The 749-nt window shown below is 43.4% G+C and overlaps 1 protein-coding gene across 1 annotated transcript in view; it reads left to right on the forward strand.

The window, feature by feature from the left end:
• The first annotated feature begins 277 nt into the window (after nt 1–277).
• The window catches only part of LOC119581740 (divergent protein kinase domain 1C-like), a 7,970-nt gene continuing 7,498 nt past the window's right edge, over nt 278–749 (forward strand). The window contains exon 1 of the mRNA XM_037929871.1: nt 278–536. Coding sequence (XP_037785799.1) covers nt 324–536 — 213 coding nt within the window. The 5' untranslated portion in view covers nt 278–323. The remainder of the gene's footprint in view (nt 537–749) is intronic.

Consider the following 749-nt stretch of genomic DNA (forward strand, 5'->3'; position numbering starts at 1 on the left):
AACACATCACATCCAAACCACAACCTCTATTGATCTTATACACGTTCTCAGCAGACGAGAATCGTAAAAAAATATGCGCACAGTTAGCTGTCAGAACAGCTGTTTTGTCACAACTGCAGTTCTTAATGAATTGACTCATTCCTCATTTGGACAAAGTCATTCATAAATCAAAAAAGCCCCGTGACGTCATCGTCTGTCCAACCAATCAGAAACCTCGCAGAGGCGATCTCGCACCTCATTGGCTAAGCGTTTGTTTACTTCCTGTCGCCGATGTTTACACTCGTACGCCGGACCAGCAGGGAGAAGGATGGAAAAGGCTGACCATGAGACTAGGATTTTATTTTCCCTGTTGTATTGCTAGGGTTTTAGAGGGCATGTTGAGGAGTAGGAACAGGAGACGGACGTGCTTGTTCTGGAGTGGAATAATCGCGAGTTTGGTGACGGTGTTCCTGGTGGTTGCCCTGAAGGATGCTCTCCTCGCCTCCAGCTTCATCTGCTCCACAGATGACATTATGAACAAACACGTTAAGATATTGGTGAGTAAGGAGGGGGTTTTACGTCGCACAACATGGATTGCCGTGCTGGGTATTTTGACTTGAAGTACGATGTTCATATAGGAATATTACTGAGTTTGCATTTTTTTAAATCGTTTAATCCATGGAAAAGATTATCACTTATAACTTTCCTACGCCATATATTCTTTGCCATGTAAAACTGGCCAGCCTATTTCTCCTCAGAATACTTTATGA

The sequence above is a fragment of the Penaeus monodon genome, chromosome 15 (genome assembly GCF_015228065.2).
Source record: "Penaeus monodon isolate SGIC_2016 chromosome 15, NSTDA_Pmon_1, whole genome shotgun sequence".
Lineage (NCBI taxonomy): Eukaryota > Metazoa > Arthropoda > Malacostraca > Decapoda > Penaeidae > Penaeus > Penaeus monodon.